The following is a 20,656-nucleotide window of genomic DNA, read 5'->3' as shown; positions in this document are numbered from 1 at the left end:
TGTTAATAGTTCAGCTAAAACACTGGAGCTATAATAAACAAATAATTAATATATATATATATATATATATACATATATATATATACACATATATATACACATATATATAAAAATATATATGTACATATATATATATATATATATATATATATATATATATATATATATATATATATATATATATATATATCATTCCTCATTTATTAATGCAGAGAATATTAATTTTGTGTTATTTTACTTTTAACTACTGTTCACTTATTTTAAAAATGCATTTTAGCATATTTAGTATAGAAAATAAACTCTAGCTAAATTATTGAACTATTCTACAATAGTGCTATTAGTTTATAATGTTGAATGCATTAAAGGAATAGTTCACCCAAGATGTGCTGAACATTAATTCACCATTGGGCCATTAGTTTGTTAGTTCAACAGAACAGATTTGGAGAAATTAAATACTGTTTATCAGTGAATGGGTGCCACCACAATGAGAGTCCAAACTGCTGATAAAAACAAGGCAATAATTCAGAAGTAACCCACATGACTCCGACCATCAATCAACAACCTCCAGAGAAAACAGCAATGTTTGCATTTAGAAAAAGTCCATTACCAAGATGTTTTTCCAATGTCAAACGAAAGTTATATTACTTACTTTCTACAGTTAAAAATCGTCTCGCTTTCATCCGAATCAGGAAAGAAAAAGGCAGAGATCAAGCACCAAGTTATAAAATGAAAGGAGTCCAAAATACTGTAATATGTTGGTGGATATATGTGAGAGGTCTACAAGGGATGGACTTCTGTGGATTTCTTATGAATTATCATAATGTATTGTAACCAGCTGTGATGGATTTTCAATCTGACGGCACCCATTCGCTCCACATGATGTAATGCTACATTTCTCCAAATCTGTTCTGACGAAAAAAAAATCATCTACATTTTGGATAAGCCTGAGGGTGAGTACATTTTAAGCACATTTTCATTGTATGGTCAAACACTCCTTCAGCAAAGTTAACAAATTGAATCATATATTAAAGAGTTACCAAATAAAGAATAAGTCTATAATAAATGCTATTGAAATGTGCCCATGTGTACTTTGCATGTTGTGCATTATACAAGTTAGCATTAATTCCACAGGTTTCCTTAGTAAACTATCATACATACTGCTATCAGAATAATCCTCATAACTTCTAACACTCATTAATAAAAAAAAAAAAATCCTGAATGCTTATGGACATCTTCAGTTTTGCTTTAGCCCTGACCGCCGCTGTCCTCGATGCTCTCTTTAATGAGACACCTTTAGGTTGGGCTGACTCGACATCGATCCTGCTCTGATTCTGCAGAAGAGCCTCCCAGCGCTCTCTTGTCCTCGGGAGATCTTCCAGGACAGCCTGATCTGATCGGGAGGAGCGGGATGAGCAGAGGGTGCAGCTTGGTGCGCCGCAGCCCCTGGAAGGCGCGAGTCCCAGGGCCTCGGTCAGCAGTGTTCCTGAGCCTCGCTGAGTTGTTCCAGTTCTTGAGCAGGTGACCAGAGCAGACAGCGTGAAGAACCAGTGAACCCTCTGGAGCTGGTTGAGCTGTGCAGCAGCTGCTGGCATCCTAACTTCCTGAGCGCAGGGCGTTGGAGAAGAGAGCTCAGGCATCCTGGTAGCGGCCCACGCGCATCAACATCTGTCCCGCCGCAGATCCCCGGTAGAAGAACTCAAGAAACGTAGGTGCCCGTGAAGTTCAGGAAGCGGGCGGGAGTGTGGCTCAGGCACTGCTCAATGCCCTGCCGCGCTTTGGCGGCGGTCTCGGCAGGCGGTTCTGGCGCAGCTTGCGCGGTGGGAAGACGCCGCCACTATCTCGCCTCGCTGCGGACGGGCGCAAGCTGCTGTGAAGACGCCAAGTCGGTGTAGCGCCGCTGCGATGACCGCAGGGGCTTTGTCAAATGTCCCAGAATAGATTACGCGGAATCGTGAGCTGAGCTGAGAGAGAGAGCGCATGCATGTGAGCTCGGCAGAAGCCAGAAAACTAAACCCAAAGATGAGAAATGGGTCATTGAGGCCACATTTACATATTTTTTCTTCTCCAAAGCTTACTAGAATTCTCAAAATTAATATTTTCCGCTTAACAACTTAAATTATTTAATGCATCCAATGCTTTCTCCTGTTATTCATTGACTAGCATTATGACAATATGAATTTATTGATTATAATATGCGATGTATTGCACACACATATACATGCATATACATACATAATGTTGTACATACATATATATACATATATATATATACATATATATATATATATATATATATATATATATATATATATATATATATATATATATTTGAAAGTCAACAAAAAACCTTTACTGTGGGATTAATCGCTTGACAGCACAAATATTTTTTCACCAAATTTCCACCAAAAACAATTTTATGGAGACATTTTTAAAAGAATTTAATTAATATAAAAGTTGTTTAAATCCATAAAAACCAACATTTATAGTATGTTTCTGTACATTTCCAAGAACTTGCATTCTCCTTTTTCATCTTTTCTTTTTCTTTGGTGTGAATAGTCTAATTTGTGTTTTTCCTCAAATTGTAAATGCTTGGTGATGAATGTTTTGGTGACATTAAAAAAAAATTGACAGACTGGAAAATGGTTCACAGAAGGTGTTGGTGCACGCTAGTGTACTTACCACATACTTGGAATTATACTTTGCACAACACAGGCGCTGTCACCTCAAAAATGGGGCTTTTCAGGAATGCAATCGGGTTTTTGAGCTGCGCTTAGTTTTCTTAGTAGCTGTCTGGTGATCATGTTCTAGGTTTTGGGGAAGGACCTATTGGGCTGGTATCTATAAAACCAAAAGACAAGATCAACTATGAAGCATCCAGCAACCTAAAAGTGAACTAAAAAGAAGAAGTGAGATCTGCTCTGCAAATAGTTCATTTTAAATTCACAAGAACCATATCAACTGTGCCCAAGCTGAAAGAGATTAGCTTGTTTGTCAAATGATTTTTCTACATCAATAGCAGACTTTACAACACTGACAGTAAACACATCACTGTAAAAAAATAAAAGTTTAGGGTCAGTAAGATTAAATAAAAATGAATAACTGTATTCAGCAGGGAGGCTTTAAACTGATCAAAAGTGACATTAAAGATATTACAGAAGATTTCTACCTAAAATACGCGTAAGGCTTTTACATTCTATTCAAAGAATTTCACAAAAATCCAAAGCATGATGACATTTAAAACATTCAGAGTAAAAAAATAAATATTAAGCCTTAACTGAGCATCAAATTGTTATATTAAAATGATTTCTCGTAAAGATCATGTGACACTGAAGGCTGTCACAGAAACAAATGACATTTTAAATATATTAAGATGAACTCTTATTTTAAATTGCAATAATATAATTTCACTGTATTTTAAACTAATAAACGCATTCTTCGCCTGCATAACTAACCTCGAACTTTTGCTGAAAAGCTTCTGCACATGCATCTTGGACCTCAACTCACCCACGATACAGATTCTCAGTAATTTACTGATGCCTACCTGTGCTGCTGCACGCGTTATCTATGGACTCCCGAAAAAGTCGGAGTCGCTGTCCGGCCCCGACGCGTTCTCCCTGCGTCCTCGGAGTCCGGGGCCCCCATCTCCTCGAAGCACAGGGTCCTCTCGAGTCTGGCAGACACGCAGTCGGTGTCGTCCTCCAGCTCGGAGCTCTCCGGAGAAGTCATCTTCACCTCCACCGTCCGCCGCGGAGGAGGGAAGTTCCTCTTTGAAAGAGCGTCCGGCGGAGTCTGTCGAACAGTTTAGAGGCCATCCCAGCTTTTCTCCAACCCCTGAAGAGCACAAAACACACATGATCCCACCGCGACCTTGAGAAGCATTCCCAACACAACGCCACGCTTTCAAAATCGTGACATTACTTATGGCAGATCCCTTTAAAATCCCGTGAAACTACGGATTGGAAAGAGAGAGCGGAGCTCGCAGCGATGGAAAGACTTGACACCTCAAACCTCTCGTGAACTTTCATTGAGCCGCGAAACTGATCCGTCGCCTAAATATTCATTATTTATTGAGGGCTTTCGGGTGAAGGCGCCCTCGCAGCAGCATTGATTGCTGTTATTTCCACGGAAGAAATCTGAGTTAAAGCGGATGCCGTAAGTATTCATCGCTACTGAAGTTTCTTCGCGACGTGCGGAAAGTTACACAAACGCGCGGCGCCCTTCACGCCTCAAGTTCTCCTGTAATAAATCCCGCAACCAAACTATATCCGTCGGCGTTTACGATTTGCGCGTGGGGAAACTTTTGAAACATCCGGGAAGGGGGAGCGTCTCCGAATCACCCCTAGCGTGCTAAGTGCTAATAATAACAACAACAACAACAACACTGCGCTCAATCGGCAGCGCGTTCGCTCGCTAAGTATCGGACGTTTGAGGATAATTACACACGCTCCTCTGTTAAACCCGTCGAGTGTCTGGCGGGCAGCGCTAAAGAGCGGCCAGGCGCAGAGTTTGGTCTTAACTCGCCTAACTTTTCTTTGCTAACTAAGGTTCCGGCTAATCCTAACGCTTCCACCCACAGGGATAACTGAGCAGGCGAAACGCGGGTATCCGCACTTACCCGAGCCACACACCTCTCGACTACATGCGATCAGCTCTTCATGGTGCTGTTAGAGCATTTTTTCACGTGCAAACAGAGACGGAGCGGTGCTGAAATGCATGGGACTTATTCACTGACCACTAACTTACTTGGAAGTGGGCGGACACTCGCTGGCTTGACAGCAGGCATGACTTTAAACACAGCCTTATCATATATTTCCGCGGGCAGTTATGTATAATTTCGCATTTTTTTTGTTCGAGCTTTTAACTAAACTCTGGATTATTTAGTTTATCGTGAGATGTAAATCTTTTTAAACGATTTTTTTTGTTATACAATTTATCTCGCATAGGTGTGACAAGTAGAAGAGCATGACTGTTTCTATTTCTATATTAAAGCTATTTAATTAACTTGAGAATACGGCCTTTTTAAATAAAACGGCTTTAACAGAGAAACTCGGCTAGTCTCGCTACAATTAGTTAATTGTGATGAAAAATAAACGTTCAGTGCCGCTCCTGCCTGACAGGTGGCGCTGAACGCTGCTCGAATCCGCGCTTCAAACGACGAGGAAGAAACTCGACAGAGCGCGCGGCGGAAACGACCACGGACAGTAAGATCTCGCTCCGAGCGAATAATGGCATCCAAAAAGCCGTTAAATATACGTAGAGTAGAGAAAACCGCTTCAAGCGACTCAAAAAAGTAAGGTTTTACGTTTCGGGTCAAGTTCAGTCACTCTTATTAAGTTCGTCGTGTAATGTTAATTTGCTGCTTGAGTAATGTCAACATCAACCTGGCTCGCTTGTTTTTACACGACTTACTAATGTTGGTTTTGGAAAATGTGTTTGTTTACGTGTATGTTAAAGTGTCACTGAATGATTATTTGCTCTAATAACAACTAAAAGTCACGAGCTGTCCAAAATGAAACTAATTTAGACATCACAAAAGAATATCTGGTTGTCATTTAATCGTGTATGCAGATATTAAGACTCTCTCTCTCTCTCTGTCTGTCTGTCTCTCTCTCTCTCTCTCTCTGTCTGTCTGTCTCTCTCTAGTTTATCCACTGAAAATGAAGGCAGCGGAAATAACAGCGGTGCGGAGGAGGAAACCAAAGGTAAGAGTGTCTTAACCCATCGACGTTATCCTGACAGTGTCATCTGATCTTATTGATTTTTATTTTTAGGCACGTTTGTGAAGCCTAGATTCATGCAAACTGAAACAAAGGCTCCTACAAAGGTAACCGCCAGAAAAAGTATACAAATAAGCTGTATGTTAATTCTCGTAATCATGTCGATCTTGATCTCATTTTGTAGATTGATTTTCTATATTATTGTTCAGGGCAGTGTACAGCAGCAGTCAGTGCTGATGCCACCCAGACCGTCCTCTCCCAGAGCGAGCAACCCGCGAAAGCCAAGGGAAGGCATACATCCGAGACGAACAATAAGCTCTTTAGCAGATAATGACTCTGCATGTAAGTGTTTGACTGGACTATAGATGATTTAAATATTTACTTTTGCATTTGTTGGATCTAGATCATCGAATGAGCAGATAAGTTAGTCGCTTACAGATCATTGGTGAATGTTGTATTGAGCGTATAATGTTTTCCCGCAGTGGTCGCAAGCATTCTGGAGTCCTCAAATGTGGGAGGAAGTGTCTTTCAGTCGACTGTTTTGGATGGTCACTGCATTCGTCCAGATTTTGATGTCTCTGTCATTAATGGTGTGGTAAAATCTAGTTTTAGAGTATATGTTTTTTTTTCTCTCCACCAGACCTGGTTGCTTAGTGTGTTGACTTATATTTTCCAGATAAAGTTGCACAGCCAAACACAGTGGACCCTGATAACGAGGAAAGGGACATAGCGACGGAGACCTTTATTTTGGCTTTCCTCACTGCTAAGGTCTGAAGTTAATCTAATTTACTGAAAGTGGCTCACAAAAAAAAATGAAATTTAATCAGAGGTGGTCACTAGAAAATAATATACCACTTTATTTTATTTTATCATTTTAAATTATGCTGACCAGATATTAGTATTCACTGCTCTTTTAGATTTAAATCAATTACTGTTATTGATCAATTATTTAGATTCATTAAAAAATAAAGAAGTGTTATTGTTATAAGTTAAATTACTATTTTTTTGTATTACTAATTATAATAAAATCTATTTGAATATGAATAACTACAATTATATATTGTGTCCCTACGCTTTGCCAGATATTTATCGAGATATTTAGGTAGATTTTTTGTTTTTTCCAGCAAAACAGTTTTACATCCAGGGTTATTATAGTTAACAAAAGAAGCTAAAATTAAAACCATTAAAAGAAAACCTTTTCATGACATGAAATAATAATAATAATAATAATTAAAACAAATTATACAATTATTTATTTCAGGTTGTTGCCAAGGCAATATGTCACTTTTTAACCGCTTAACTTGAAGCATTTAAATAACTGAAATAAAAAAAGCTATATAGATGTGTATTTAAAAAAATGAATAAAATGAAAAAAACATAAACTAAAATTAAAAAATTATCAACATTAATCCAAAATATCCTTAGTATTCTTTTTAATATTCTTTTTTTTTTTTTTTGTCTTAATATTATATTTTGTATTTCTCTGTCTAGATTGAGCACAACACCGAAAAATGTAGAGAGGAGGCTGAGAGGAACATTCTGGCTGTGATGGAGAAAGAGCAGCAGTTATCCGCTCAAGTTAGTCGCAAGAAACGCCAGTATCTGCTGCTGGAAAAGCAGAAACAGCTGAACAGTCTACTGGACTTACAGGTCATCTTCACACGTTCAGCACTGTTGCTTAAATCTCCGTGTTGACGATCTCACGCTGGAGTCCTCTTGTTTTACGCAGATCGAGGCTTTAGGTCCCGTTGCTGCTGAAGTAAACACATTTGCAGAGGACTACGAGTCTTTTGCCTCCGCCATTGATGCCACGAGACACAAGCTTCCTGTGAAGAACGTGGACGCTGGAGAGGACGCAGACCAGTTTTTAGGTGAGATTTGCTTACTGTTTTACTATTTAAAGTAGCCTGCTTTACGCCTGTAAATGTATGGACAGTTCTGTTGAGGAATTTTGATTTTTATAGTGATTCCAGTTTAGTGAACAATATTTATTTTGCACAGAAAAGGCTGTTGAATCTCTGAATCGGAGTGAGCGTGTCTTGCAACGTTATACTGAAGACGTTTCCACTGATTGTGAGGCTTCAAAACGCTGTCTCAAAGAGATGGAAGACACGGCTAATGAAATCAGCCAACAGGTGACGAGGTAGGAGGACTTCAGTCTCCATATAAGAAGAGGGACTTGATATTTTTTCTGTGCCATTCTCTATTTAAACCTGAACTGATTCTGACTTTGTTTGGATTTGTTTTAGGACTTTTTCTGATCTTCTAGAGGTGTCCTCGCTTGTAAGCCGAGAGACGGTTTTGATCAAGCAGTCACTGGAGGAAGAAGAGATCGGACCGAGCACAGCCCAGGCTCTCTTCTGTCCCTCTGCGCTCTGATACATGATCACATCTGTTTACAGTTTAATAGATAGCGTGTTAATAATCAATGGATAGTAGGTATTTATTTCAAACATTGTGACTAATAGCTATGTGTTCGATCAGCCCGGTCGTGCAGTGTATTTAATAAAACAACAACCATATTAATTCATGTGTGTTATAATTAGTTTGTTTAAATTAAAAGAAGAGCCCAAACAGTATGTATCTGTGTATGTAGATAGAGAAGCATGTGATACTGTATTCATATTCTGTTAATAACTGTCTTGCCCAGTGTTCATTTGCACATTTCTACATTGGACAAAAAAACAAGCAAAACCGTTTTCAGTCATGAAAACATGAAAGGTCCCATGTTCAAAAAAAGTAGATTTTATTATTATAATTTATTAACGGTGATTTGATTAAATGTTCTTAACATAATAAATCTAAGAGAACCCTTTTTCTTTCTTTTTTTAGAAACCTTTAGTGAAAATACAATTTTCCACAAGGATAAGAAAGCGTATTCTAATATTTCCAGTTTCAAAATAAAAAATTACGAGGCGTCATAAATACGTAGCGCTCGTCGGATATGACGTACATTTGCGTGAAACCCGGCGCCCAATCAGAGCCGTCTTTACGGGAAGTGTTTTTAGAGTTGAGCTCGGACCCGACCAATGAACAGAACAGACATGAGCGTCGGGTGAGTCCTAAAGCTTGTTTTTATTTTGATTACCGCACGACGATATCGTATGAACGCGTTATATACAGTCAGAAAGCCTAACTTTTAACTCTGATACAAAGAGTATCAGAAAGAAAGAAGTCTCCCTTCGTTGTGACAAAGCTAATGTCATTAACTTGCAATATAAAGCTTACAGCATGACACATGGCAGATTGTTACAACCGCTTAACATAGTTTGGAAATAATCAATTTTCAATCTTAAACGAGATAAATTTGTCAGTAAAGAGAAAAATTATTCGAAAAGGTCGCAGTGAACACCTTTCAGACCTTCCTGTAAAAGTGGAGACCACATAATAATAAAGTCAAATAAGCTTTCCATTTATGTGTCAGGACAATATTAGGCAGAGATCCATCTATATTCTAGAGATTACATATATATATATATTCAGGAATATGGTGTAATAATGAATGAGTGTCAGATTCAGAATCACCTTCAACTATCATTATTTGAAAATATGGAATAAAAAATCAAAATATTGAGTAAATCACCTTTAGTTGTCCAAATAGCAATGCATATTACTAAACAAAAATTAAATTATGGTATATTTCCAGTTGAAAATATACTAAATATATGCATGTAACGTGATCTTTATATAATATCTTAATGATTTTTGGCATAAAAGAAAGATCAGTAAATTTGACCGACAGTGTATTGTTGGCTATTGTTACAAATATACCCGTGCTACTTATGAGTGGCTCTGTGCTCCAGGGCCACGTATATCAAAGTTTTCTATTTTAATAAATAAAATAATGCGGTCTAATAATTGTCAGATAATTCAGAATCACCTCCTAGTAACATCAGCAGCTGCTGTCAGGTTGCCGTACATCATAAATGTATTGGTGTGTCTTCTGTCTTGTTTAACGTCCAGGTGGCATCAGTCTAGGAGAGGCCGAGGGCACAGGCATAAGGAGCAGGGTCGAGCGAGCAGGGCTCGTGTGGTGGAGCAGAAAGCTGAAGACCCAGTGCCTCACGGACCTGTATGACTATGTGTCCTGCCCATGAGATATGCCAGCGGGAAGCACAGAATCGGCTGCACAGGTTTGAGACGGCGGCCGCACGGAGCGGGACCGTTTGCCACGCTGACGTCTCACGAGCCGTCCAAAGAGTATTCGAGACCGCGGCGCGGAAAAGACTCCACGAGGGCCAGCGACCGACCTCCGTCTGTGCTTTTAAAGACGCGCTGCGTTACCTGGTCGACGACGTTGCGGCTTCCTCCTCCTTTCAGCCGTGGACGGAGGTATGGAAATGCCTCCCGTTCCTTGCCGTTCCTTGATCTGCGATATGAAGGCCGTTTCAAGCCTGTCCCGTTTATGACCCGCAGGTATGCGCTTTTTACGTGTTTGACCGTCTGCGCAGCGTTCGACAGGACATGATTATCCAGCGCGTGTCTGGGCCGGACTGTGTGGCCGTGCTGGAGAAAAGCGTGCGCTTCCTTCTCTACGCCTCCTACAGACTCTGCGGCCAGCAGCTTCAGCATTTTGACCCACGCATCAATGACACTCACCTGCAGGAGTGCTTGAGCTGGTTGCTGGAGAGCTACAGAGACGGAAAGCACCAGCATCAAGAGGAGTTTCAGGCATTGAGTCTTCTCTATAACTTGAGTGAGTGAGTCGCAGTTGCTGGAGCTCTCAGTGCTGCTGGATAAAATAAAATAAACATTTTTTGAATGCAAAAACCTTTCACTTTTTCATCTTTTATCTCATTTTCAGGTTCATCTCAAGCCATTCAGCACGTCCTGGAGCTGCCCGAGAGGATACGCAGCTCTCCGAGTGTTCAGCTGGCTCTGGCCTTGAGCAGAGCACATACGGAGCGCAACCCGGTTCGGCTGCTGCGTCTGGCCCAGAGACTGGACTTCATCCAGGTGTGTGCCGTCCACCGACACCTGCTGCCCTGCAGAAGAGACCTGCTCCTGCTCTACAGCCACGGACTCAGCAGCCGCAACTGCCGCTACCCGCTCCAGAGCCTGGCGCGCCTCCTCGATCTCAAAGACGCCTAGCTGAGCAGCTGTGCCAGGTGTGCGGCGTACGTCAGCGGAGAGTGGGTGACCTTCTCTAAGAGCTCCTTCAGGGACGCCCCGTCTGGAGATCTGCAGTGCAGACGTCTGCATGAGCCGCCGGATGACGAGCGCTGGAACTGCTCTCCTGGCAGCGTCATTCAGGGCTGTGACTGAAACACGCTTTTTTTATCTTCTGGGTCATGCCATGTTTGGATTTGTTTTATAGTAAATGTTTAAACGACCTGCATTTTCAATAAAGCTTTCATAATTTACACAAACCTGGCAAACTCAGGGTTTTTCGTGACTTGATGAAATGTGAATTTTTATAGGTAGTCGCTTTAATAACAAAGTGCTAAGTAAAGTAATAAACTGTTTTTAGTTTCTACTTTATCCATATAATCAACGATTTATTGATCTTTAATATTGCAACTAAATATTTCTTACATTTATTTTAATACAGATTTTAAACGATAAAGTCTTGAATTACCTAAATGGGTTTTTTTTGTTCATTTTTTTGCAATGCAATTGCAAGTTTGCAGGTTGGAATTGCTTGATTTCTTTAATACTTCTTTATTTCCCTTTGAATAGTAGTATCTGTTCAGCTTTTGAAAATTTTGCACAATGTATTATTTTACATTTATGCACAATTCTTGTTTGTGCATGTATTGATGTATTTCAAGCATAATAGTTATACATTATATAGCGCTTTTATACATTATATGATGTACAGTTGCAGTAAAAAACCAATCGGAGCTGTCTTCGCTTCAAATCTAAGCAGCTGAGTAACATGTGAAACTTCCAAAAGCTTGTTTTATTTCAGTTAATGTATTGTGAGGTAATGTATTGTAGACAGCTGGAATAAAGAGACATGAGGGAGACGCATATTCAGTATACAGTGGTCATTGAAAACAGAAGGGAAGAGAACTAATATCCAGGATCGAGCACACTAATCTAGATTCTTCCTGCATACCACAGGACTTCTGCATTTATTGTGAACATCTAACAGTTGAACATCTGCGGTATATGTAACCATCCTGTCGTAATCGTGTGTTTATTATACTCTATAGTGGTTGTTGTCATGTTTATTTCTGCAGTGTAAAAGCCTTAGCATGTAAGCTCTGGCTGGAACATGGTTGTAATATTACTACTGCCTCTTCTCCGTTTTTAAGTTGTCGGGTACGCATTCAGAGTATAATACAAACATAGAGACAAGGAACCAGTCCGCACCTGAAAATGTCTGTGATTGATCATCCCAATCCAAAAAAGAGAGTATTAGTAGGCACAGACCACTTCACATTGAATTAAAGAAACCTGCAAAACGGTTCCAGTTTTCATTTTAAAAAGTATTTAAATCAGTGGTTTTCAATGCTGTTCCTCGGGATCCACTGCGCATTTTGCATGTCTGCCTTATCTGACACACTCAGTTCATGGAGCTCTTTCCTTATGAGCTGATGATCTGAATCAGGGGTGTAAATTAGGGAGACATACAAAATGTGCAGAGCTAATGGGCCCCAGGAATAAGTGTGAAAACCACAAGTAATGAATAAATAAGAGGGTCTGAGAAAGCAAGTCTGTGCCTCCCATTCAGTCTACAAGGAACGAATCCAAGGCTGTGAGAAAGTCCTGCAAGTTAGCGGGACAAGGTTGTGGGAGAGGCATTAGTGTACTAGAGGTACAAGTGAGACAGAAACACGTGGTGTTAGGGGTTAAAAGAACGTGTTCGAGAGATAAGGTCTTGGATCACTGCTAAAGAAAGGGCTCTGAAAGAAGCAAAGCCATATTTAACCTAGAAGAATTGGGCAGTCCAATTTATCAAGAGATGAAAAAGATATACAGGGAGAATATTGTGGATGGTTTGGGGATAATGGATTTGAAGTCTTTTTAGTGTGACAACTTTAAACAGAGTGAAAGACGGTGGAAAAATGTGAACGCAAATGAGGAGATGAAGGGAAACTGAAAAATATACGGAAAGCCAAGTTTCACGCCCCCAAAGAGGTTTCTGGCTGGAAGAAGCAGATAGGAAACGAGATTCAAATGAAATGCAATTTAGGGATGACGAGAAAGAGGTGATTCTGCTCCAAAATCTTCCGGAGAACTGCTGAGCAAGGTGGGTCACGTCCTCTATTCCTGGCCACCTCCATCTCATGGCGCTAAAGCATCGACTTTCAACCAAACACGACAGACACGGAGTGAGAACCATATCTGAACGACCAAAGACTGGTTCAAATGAGGAAGGTCTGGAGGATGGTGAGGAGGTCCAGGTGATTGAACCCAATGAAACAAGCATGGTGTTTCAACCGTGGTCGGAGGAAGACTTGAGAGGAGCCTCGACTCACCCCAGAGGCTCCAGAATCAAATTCGCTGATGAGTTACAGATCTTATGCCAAGAATTCAGCCCCACCTTGCAGCTACAGTACTTTCCAACAGCAAAGTCCACCGCTCTGACAACGAACCGTATCGAAGGCTGCGCAGGACTGTATGAGACCAACAAACAGAACTGAGACCTGACCTGAGCACAAGCAGTCAGAGCTGCATCGGATGGGAAAAGGCCAGATCAACCAAGACCGAGGACACCTGGTTTTTCCTTAGCAATCACACAGCAATAGCCTCTATGTACGGCCCACCGCCTACGTATTTCCTGCTAAAATCTCAGTTGTGCGCGAGCTTCCGGTTTAGCATTCTCTGATAGCAAGCTGTGGTAATAGCGTGGTCTTTCTGCGATTCTAGCGATTTCCAAATGACTATTTTATATTAAATATTTATTTTAGTATATTATATTAAAATTGCATTAATGAGTTAACGAGAAGCTTCAGGTGCTTTTGGCGTGAAGGTCCCATTATGTGACACATCCTCAAGGTTTTATTAAACTTATTAGTTTCCACGCTTTCCTTTGGATATGGAGACATGTAAAAAATGCGAGGATTTTACTATCACTCCTCACGCAAGAGTCTGCAGTCGTCCTTTCAAGAGTCTATTGGAGTGACTAGATATGACCCCTGAAAGCCCTGCAGAAACGAATGATAAGAAACTTCGCAGACACTGATTCACTCACTAATTGTTCTGCTGTCAACAGCAATGAAGACTCGCTTGCTTGCTTGCTTCAGCGAAGAAGCCTCTCAAAAACAGGTCAAGGATGCCAGCCGAGGGAGTTTTGCACGATATGAAGCCTGTATTTGTCTAAATAGTGAAAAGTTTAACTTGCTGTATATGATAGGAATGTCTTTGTTCCAACAAAAAACACAACACGCTCTTGCCCTAGGAGAGTAACAGTATGTTTTCAATTTTAATAAATGAGCACACTTGAAGTAAATATAGGGGAATGTAAATACTATAGTGAAACAATAATCATAAAAATAGAAATATGTGACATCATTCTTTTAATTTCTATCTACTCAATATTCTTTCATATGATGTATCCTTTTTATATTCTATGTTTATGTGGCAAACTATAATCTAGTGAGGGGTACAACCAATCTTTAGGCCACAGCCAATCTCAACAGCTAATGTTTTGTGTTTGGACAAAATTATGAGTATAAATGCGGGTTTGAGTTCCTCTGACCATTTCTGCACGAATGAAAAGACAAAGACGAGTTTAACTATCGATTTAGAAGAATTTTTTTCATTACGGGCCAGAGGTGTAAGGAACAGGAAAGAGCGTTTGGTTTTCTAAAGTGATAAAATCATAATTTAAAACCATTTTAAATGTGAATCTGCGTTAATAAATGTGACAAGTAACTTTAGATTTTGTGCATCACTTGGTATCTGTTTCTGAGGCCTTGTGAAGAGTTGTACTGCACACTATGAAACCCATTGGTCCAAACATATTAAACATCAGATACGTTGTGATTGGCTGTGATTGTGTCAGGTATTTTGTTTGCAGCGTGAACAAATTGCTTGCTGCTGGAAATATGTCTCTTGATAATGAGGTGTAAGGATCATACAGTATAAATTAGATTAAGTACACTTATCAACAAAATGAAACATTTTACACACTATTCACTAGAAATGAATTAATAATGTTTAAAAATGACATTGTGCATTATCCATTGAGTTTTGTCAAAATGAGCAAATATTGTCAGATTTATCATTAGTATCTATTTCTTCACGGCGATGCATCTATTAAAGAATTCTGAACAGAAAAAGACATTAATAACAAACCCCTGTAAGCAAATGCACGCCGTTCTGTGGTAAAATTAAAATATGCAGATTAAATAAAAAGTATGAAATAAACACTAATATTTTATTTGGTTTTAAATGAATGTGAACAAATCAGTAACTATCCTCTGAAAAGAAATGTGCACAGAAATAAAAATGCACGAACCTTAGAATTATGGTTATATAAACATTAAAATATTACATATATTACTGACAAACTTCTAACAAAATTAAATAAACAATAAATAGTGCAAACCTTGCAATTATGATAACTACAGTCTAAGCAATAACATGCATACATTAAATGAATGTGAAATGCTGTTATTAACATTTCTAAAATAACAAAAAAATGATGTAAATATAAATAAATATATCAAAGGACAAACCTTGAAAATCTGACCATATAAACAAAACTATATGCATTACTTATAATAAATGGGAACAATTTATAACAACCCTTGTAAGCAATTCTGACATAAACAATAGTCTAAATAAATAAAACTATTGGAAAAGTATGCATTATAGGCCATTTACACTTCATACTTAAATGTATTATGATATTGTTTTTCGTGCATTTCTTTTTTTTTATTCGTTCCTGGAAATGGGCAAACAGACACTTGCAGAAGCCACACAATAAAGCCAGAGTAATGTCCGGGTGTGTTGTATCTGTGTGTGTTGTCGTGTGTTGATGAAGCGGTGAAGCGTCGCTCAGAGTCGCTGCAGAAACATGGGGGAAGCCGAGGCTGTGCCGTCCGACGAAAAACAAGCAGAAACCGGCATCTGTACCGCCGAGGAATCGATTGTATGGAGCCAGGAGGTGGAAGTGTGTCTTTTTCACGCAATGCTGGGACACAAACCCGTAGGTAAGATGAATTCATGCAAATAACAGGCCCTACGCTCCACACGTGAAACAATAGCTTATAACATAACAAACCGTATATTAAGACCACATAGGTTTCTTTTTTATGTTTTAATGCAATTATTTAATCATAGCAGTCAGATTTTATATACTGGTTGGGCGTTTTAGATTTATTTTAAAGGTTTTCAGTGTTTCTTTATTGAGCTTTATCGAGCCCAGTCGATAATTGATAAAAGAAAACCGAAACGGAGTGATTGCATGCACGGCTTTGTTACAGTTTCGAGATATATATTGTAGCCTGTCGTTGAATTGTACCGTTTTTAAGCACCAGTGCTGTGTTTACGGAGGGAGTGTAGCGGTGAATGTTTGTTGACGTTAGCAAACATTAGCGCGGCTGCTAACTAGCATGTTAGCAACACGGCTAAGCTAACGTACGGCGGTACAAATGTGTTTTCTGTGCCGCAAGGAGAGCGTGTACGTGAAACTGTCTCCTATCCTCAGGAGTGAATCGACATTTCCACATGATCTGTATTCGCGATAAGTTCAGCCAGAACATCGGCAGGCAGGTGTCCTCTAAAGTCATCTGGGATCACCTGAGCACCATGTATGACATGCAGGCGCTGGTAAGACCTCTCAACTCCTGCTTTCTGAGATCATGACATCTATTTTATGACATGCCTTCACTGCGTGCATTGTGTACCACAATAATGCAATGCGTTATACGTGGATTCAATTATAGATGGAAAAGGTTGTATTTAAAGGTGAAATATTGCAGAATTTCTGAACCTTGGGAATAATTGAAAATGTGGGGTTATGAAGTATATTGAATTCATTAATAAACTGATTTAAGATTATGCACACTCACTAATCAAATGAGCACGTTTGTGAAATGTTTAAATGTAATCATCTTCACTGTATTGCAAATAATAGAACAGGGAAAAGAATAATGACAAAATTATAAATAAAAGCATTTTCACTAGTGACCTAAACTCTGCAGGACATCAGCCCTCTAGGATCTTGTTTGATGACCCATGATATAAATATTCTACTTATGAAATCTTTTGTGTGTTAAAAAAGATTGCACAGGATGAATTATATTTAATTACTTTATCAGAAGTTATCATTTATTTATTATATATATGAATATATAAAATGAATTATCACAAAGGATGACCGCTTATCTTTAAATTGTACACCTAGCTCTCAAATCTAACCGGTGAATGACCTTTTGTTGCTGCAGCATGAATCAGAAATACTCCCGTTTCCAAACTCTGAGAAGAGCTTTGTTCTGCCTGAAGAGATCATACAGGATGTCAAGGAAGGTGAGCAGCTCTTACTTCCTGTCTTGTGATCTTTACAGTTGATTGATTGGTTTTTACTGATTTACTTAAAAGCTCTTTTTGTCTTTGCGCAGGTAAAGTGGGATCTGAAGAAGACGTGAAGGAGGAGTTCAAAGAAGAAAGTGACCCACCTGCAACCCACGAAGAAGGTTCTCTTCTCCTTCACTCCTTTTTTATTTTATCTCATCTACTCACCCCTTTCTTTTTTTTTCCCTCTCTCTCTCTCTCTCTCTCTCTTTCTTTTTGACGAAAGCGTCTATTAAAACTCCGCGTCATTGCATCACTATTTTTATTTTTTTTTTTTTTTTTCTGGATCGTTCTCCCGTTGGCGTGAAGCTCAGCGTGGCTCACACTGGTCATTTGTGTCTCATTTTCAAAGGTCTGGGTCCCAGTATGGCTGGCCAGGATTTTGCGAGGTATGGACAGAAGAAAACGTTTCGCTCTGTTCCAAAACTCCAGCTTGAGCTCAGTACAGACCAGCTCATTACCAGAGGCCTCTGTAGACAGCCTTCAGAGACCTCTGACCATGTGCGCTCTTTCTCTTCGTCTTTCTTTCGCTGTCCTTCCTTCTCTTTCTCTTTTGTCTTTTTTTTATGTGTTCTGTGCACCCTAGCTTGTTGTTATTCTCTGTGTGTGTATGAAAGCATGGCATGTTGGGGGTTTGCTTGGACAGGTTTGTTCAGCAGCAGCAGCAGCAGCTTCATGTGATAACGAGAGTTCTCTGGTTTTTCAGAAATGTCCGGTCACAAGGTTGAAGAATTAATACACGCTGCTTCGGCCTTCAGTTTGAAAATTGTTAGTTGTTAAAGCAGACAGCAAAATTTGGTTATTAAAATCTCAAACACATTTCCAGACTTGATTTCTGTTCCAAAACCCGGATGTTTTGTCCCATACTCACTGCCCACATGGCGTATCCACTTTATAAATGACTGCTTTTAAAGAAGGACAAAGAAAGCGCACTCAAAACGGTGTAAGAATTATCATAATTATTGAATATTTTTCATGTCAAGTTTATTTTCTTGAATCGATTTTAAGTCCCGCGTTCATTTAAGATTCTTTAGAAAACAATACTTGAAATCTTAAGAAAGCAATTTGTGCTGTAAGTAGGCATACAAATGCACTCAAAATCTGATTTCTAATGATACAAAAAGCTTCTTATTTCAGAATTATCATAATTATGAGTTTGACTTGAAAAATTCATGCACGTCCTCAATGACTTAAATTTGTACAACCTGCTCAACATCATACACAAACATGCAACTAGTAATAATATATTGTGGGTTTGTCTATTGATCAAATTATGCCATTTTAGACAAATATAGGTTCAAAATTTAAGTGGAAATTAAAACCATTACAATTTCTCTTGCTTTGCCTATCTACTATCTTTCACAGCACATTGTGGTGCATTAGGGGATATCTTTTCCACAACGTTGCCTTAATATTCAGCAGAAATGTAGGGTTTGATAAATGGCATCAGTCTGGAACCTGCTACTTTATTATTGGTGAGCTGCTTAAGGCAGGGGTGTCAAACTCAATTCCTGGAGGGCCGGAGCCCTGCAGAGTTTAGATGCAACCCTAATTAAACACACCTGATCCAGCTAATCAAGTACTTCAAGCTTTCATAGTATATGTGTTTTAGCAGGGTTGAATCTAAACTCTGCAGGGCTCCGGCCCAATAGGAATTGAGTTTGACACCCCTGACTTAAGGAATAGTTCACCCCAACATTTTTTCGTCTATTGTTCCAAACAAAAGTTTAGTTCTTATGTTGAATGCAAAAGAAGGTATTTTGATAAACCAAACTGTTAGTCCTCACTGACTTCCATAGAGAAATACTGTAGAAGTCAATGGGGACCATCAGCTGTTTGATCACCAACATTCTTCAAGATATCTTCTTTTTTGTTTAACATGAGAGAAACTCGTACAGTTTTCATTTTGGGGTGAACTGTCCCTTTAAACTGTTACAGTGAGTAGAGGTCATGTGTATGATTTAGCTACTTGCTTTAGACAATGGTGAGCTTTCAGTTGCTCAAAAGCACATTTATAATTAGACTTTATTAATGTGGAAAATACTTAATTAGTACCAGAAAGTATTTATTGATCATGCAGGTAATAATTTAAAGTGTTTGCAGGGTTCCTTAAATTTAAATTTAATAAATAATTCTTACTTAAATATTATAATAACACAAGATGTGATATAAAACTGTAGTTATTTATATTTTTTTCCTCAGTGCCTATTGTCTTTGCTGGACGTCATGCAGTTCCTGAAACATATGCATTTACAAAATGAATAGTTCAATATATTTGCATTATTAGTATATTAATTGATTAAAATGAATTTTCCCAGTCTCTGTTAATTAAAAACAAGTTTTGTTATAAATAGAGCAGAAGCAACAGAAATGGCTTAAGGGATGTATTAAGGCATATATTAAAAATGTTTTAATAGCAAAAGCATTCTTGAAGTGTTTCTGAGGAAATAATTAAGGAAGTTTATGCATTCATGTCAAAACACATTATGTGAAGCTGATTATGTAAATTTGTTTGACCTTTCTCTCAGCACCAATTAATAGGATACCTTTTTTTTTTTTTTTTCTCAAGAAAGTTAAATATAAATGACAATTTAAATGAAAGTGTGTGGTTTCTGTGCCTCTAGCATCACCAAACTGCTCAAATTTCTGCTCAATTTCTTCTCTATCTACCGTCGTTTGATTTAACAAGTCATTCTGCCACTAACTTCGACAACTGGTTGTACTAATGTCAGGCTTCTTTTAGTGCAGAAATTACACACCACTTTTTAATTAGAGAAATAATTAATTTGGGTGGATTTAATCTCGTAGTGGTTTTAACACGGTTTGTTCTTTGTGTTTCCATCCTCCTTTCCCCATCTCCTCCTTCCCTTTTCCCTTCACAGGCAGCAATTGCTCCGTGAAGCTTTTGGAGAGGTCGGACAGCGGGCGCGAGAAAGAGAGACAGCGGGCAGAGAGGGGGGGCTCAGGTGAGACGGGCAGCGGGTCGAAAGAATCAGCCGGGGAAAAGAGGAAGAGGAGTCGAGCCGTGGAAAAGGTGATGAACTCCAGCAACCCCTCCAGCCCTGGGGGAGCCAAACGCCGCAGGACGTAGCCGCAGCTTGCAGCGGGGCGATTCGGGACATCAGACATTTGGAAAGAACTGACGGAGGAAGGCGTAGCTAATATTGGTCTCGCTACAGCCAATGCGAAAGTGAAATGGCGAGCAGGGGATGTGTGATGTTCGTGTCTGCGTTATCTCATGGTCCAGGGGTCACTGCCAGAGGTGTTCACTGACGGACGGAGAAAATGTAGACGAAGGAAAGACTTTGGTGGTTTCGTAGGATCTGATTAGACTGAGGGGGAAAGTATGTTAAATAAGCTTTCCTCTGCCGAGTTCGGAAACAAGACAGCAACTTTTTAAAAAAAGATTCGTGGGAATTTTAAGTGGTAGCTTTATTTTATTTTCGTCAGAGCTGACGTTCTGGAGA

At 39.3% G+C, this 20,656-nt stretch overlaps 2 protein-coding genes and 2 pseudogenes across 6 annotated transcripts; 3 read left to right on the top strand and 1 right to left on the bottom strand.

Annotated features, from left to right (window-relative positions):
* Positions 1-2,723: 2,723 nt before the first annotated feature.
* On the bottom strand, positions 2,724-4,743 carry LOC122329186 (annotated as a pseudogene).
* A 329-nt stretch (positions 4,744-5,072) lies between these two features.
* Positions 5,073-8,532, top strand: LOC122329287 (HAUS augmin-like complex subunit 8). The gene is made up of 10 exons (XM_043225512.1): positions 5,073-5,290; positions 5,644-5,702; positions 5,772-5,824; positions 5,927-6,059; positions 6,200-6,307; positions 6,394-6,485; positions 7,209-7,367; positions 7,447-7,588; positions 7,719-7,860; positions 7,967-8,532. The coding sequence occupies exons 1-10, from the start codon at positions 5,226-5,228 to the stop codon at positions 8,094-8,096; spliced, it is 1,083 nt and encodes a 360-aa protein (XP_043081447.1). The 5' UTR covers positions 5,073-5,225; the 3' UTR covers positions 8,097-8,532.
* Positions 8,533-10,051: 1,519 nt separating this feature from the next.
* Positions 10,052-11,103, top strand: LOC122329185 (annotated as a pseudogene).
* Positions 11,104-15,598: 4,495 nt separating this feature from the next.
* On the top strand, positions 15,599-20,430 carry LOC122329294 (MRG/MORF4L binding protein). Of its 5 annotated transcripts, none has more exons than XM_043225523.1 (6): positions 15,599-15,826; positions 16,324-16,445; positions 17,063-17,144; positions 17,237-17,311; positions 17,542-17,690; positions 20,076-20,198. In XM_043225523.1, exons 1-6 carry the CDS (start codon positions 15,691-15,693, stop codon positions 20,157-20,159), a joined length of 648 nt encoding a protein of 215 aa, XP_043081458.1. In that variant the 5' UTR covers positions 15,599-15,690; the 3' UTR covers positions 20,160-20,198. The 5 variants fall into 5 exon arrangements, with proteins under 5 accessions (XP_043081458.1, XP_043081460.1, XP_043081461.1 ...); XM_043225525.1 differs by having other exon boundaries at positions 20,072-20,198; XM_043225526.1 differs by having other exon boundaries at positions 15,601-15,826; positions 17,542-17,578; positions 20,072-20,198.
* Positions 20,431-20,656: the final 226 nt, after the last annotated feature.

The sequence above is a fragment of the Puntigrus tetrazona genome, chromosome 23 (assembly GCF_018831695.1).
Source record: "Puntigrus tetrazona isolate hp1 chromosome 23, ASM1883169v1, whole genome shotgun sequence".
NCBI classification, from domain to species: Eukaryota; Metazoa; Chordata; class Actinopteri; order Cypriniformes; family Cyprinidae; genus Puntigrus; species Puntigrus tetrazona.
The sequence above is the reverse complement of the archived record's forward strand: the minus strand, read 5'-3'. Positions and strand labels throughout refer to the sequence as shown.

Coding starts and splice junctions, on each gene's coding strand:
- LOC122329287 (XM_043225512.1), top strand. CDS start 5,226: ATGGCATCCAAAAAGCCGTTAAATATACGTAGAGTAGAGAAAACCGCT. Junction 6,486..7,208: donor TGGCTTTCCTCACTGCTAAG/GTCTGAAGTTAA, acceptor TTCTCTGTCTAG/ATTGAGCACAACACCGAAAA. Junction 7,589..7,718: donor GGACGCAGACCAGTTTTTAG/GTGAGATTTGCT, acceptor TATTTTGCACAG/AAAAGGCTGTTGAATCTCTG.
- LOC122329294 (XM_043225522.1), top strand. CDS start 15,691: ATGGGGGAAGCCGAGGCTGTGCCGTCCGACGAAAAACAAGCAGAAACC. Junction 15,827..16,323: donor GCTGGGACACAAACCCGTAG/GTAAGATGAATT, acceptor TCCTATCCTCAG/GAGTGAATCGACATTTCCAC. Junction 17,312..17,541: donor ACCTGCAACCCACGAAGAAG/GTTCTCTTCTCC, acceptor TCATTTTCAAAG/GTCTGGGTCCCAGTATGGCT.